The following is a 1,451-nucleotide window of genomic DNA, read 5'->3' as shown; positions in this document are numbered from 1 at the left end:
ACATCCTTTGATCCATGATTTTATTTGGGTATTGTCATCTCTCTTTGTCTATCCTTAATTGTTTATGTCGGATGACACCATATATAAGTAACTGTTGAGCTTTGAGAGGCATTTATACAGACATGGAATCTACGTGTATCAAAATAGATCTCTTCGAATTGAAATATTTGTGTTTTGCTACTCAGCATGTTCCAGATAATATACCAAATAGGTAAGTACTTATTTTGTTTTTGTGGGACATGTTTTTGGGTGCATGCAGACGAACTTACTCTTAATTTCAAACTCCACATATTTCACTACTGTTGTATTCAATTAAAAATGTGTTAATGTGTACATTATAATTTACACAAAATGGCGGACCGTTAATTATGTGTTTTGTATATTAATAATCATAATTTAATTTATTAACACTGTCACGAAACAAGTACATACAGATAAAACGCTTGCTGGTTTAAAAGATATTTAGATAGAAATAAAGCTTAAATTTATTGGCGTGTTTGGAAAAAACATCAAATGGAAGGGTTATTTCAGTATTAATCATATGAATACTAATTTCATGTTATGGTCTAAAATCACTTGTGTGCACCAAACTATTGAAAGTGTTGCAAAAGTGTGAACTCGACTCTATACTCTATAATTTGTTGACTGGGAGTCAACAACTAATAATTAATAACTTAATTTTGTGGATTATAGAGGGATTCTGATGTATAATTAAATTTTCCAAAATTTGCCCGAAACATTCGGAATTACCAAAAATGACAAAAATCAGAGTTTTCGGATTATTTTTGGCGAAAACTTGCAAATTGTTATACGACAGCACTTCGAGTTGTGCAATTTTCTGCTATAGAAATTCCTAACCGTTCATCCGCTATCGCGACAAAGGCAAAATTTAGCAAAAATACATCTTGTCCGCCATTTTTAATCCAAATGTTTTCAAACTTATTTTGCATTGTCACTTTGAAAAATATCTAAGTCCTCTAGAAGCCCTTTTTTTTTCTAATTTGGACTTTGCCTCCGCACAATCACTGGTCAAAGTTTTTTCTGATAGGTCTTGAATACGAAGGCTGATAACTTTTAACCTTGACCTTCTTCGACTCTTTACCTTCAGCAAAAATAGCGTCTTTGGATCTACGTTCATTTGATACCTTCATTTGTCATTTTGGTAGATTACTTTTGATTTTATGGGGTTTTGAAAATGAATTATTTTCCCAAAATTCGTATTTGCAATTTATAAGAGACATTGCTAGTTTGAGTTCTAATTAAGATATCAAAAAAATTCCAACGGGTAATTAAATTGCAAATTCACATCTTCAATTGGAAGTATGTTAAAAATCAAAATGAAAATATTTTGCAAATTAAATGAATAAAATTACAAAATCAGATTAATTGTTCTCTGGCTAAATTACAGGTCAATGGTTCAACTCAACAGTCTATTATCCATATAACTCAAG

The 1,451-nt window shown here is 30.8% G+C and overlaps 1 protein-coding gene across 1 annotated transcript in view; it reads right to left on the bottom strand.

The window, feature by feature from the left end:
• LOTGIDRAFT_175763 (hypothetical protein) overlaps nt 1-1,151 on the bottom strand; it is a gene marked incomplete at both ends in the record, with an annotated part of 3,723 nt that extends 2,572 nt beyond the window's left edge. Inside the window, one exon of the mRNA XM_009059341.1 lies at nt 1,103-1,151. Within this exon, the coding sequence (XP_009057589.1) occupies nt 1,103-1,151 (49 nt within the window). The remainder of the gene's footprint in view (nt 1-1,102) is intronic.
• Between the last annotated feature and the right edge of the window lie 300 nt (nt 1,152-1,451).

This window comes from Lottia gigantea, assembly GCF_000327385.1.
Source record: "Lottia gigantea unplaced genomic scaffold LOTGIsca_387, whole genome shotgun sequence".
NCBI lineage: Eukaryota > Metazoa > Mollusca > Gastropoda > Lottiidae > Lottia > Lottia gigantea.
The sequence above is the reverse complement of the archived record's forward strand: the minus strand, read 5'-3'. Positions and strand labels throughout refer to the sequence as shown.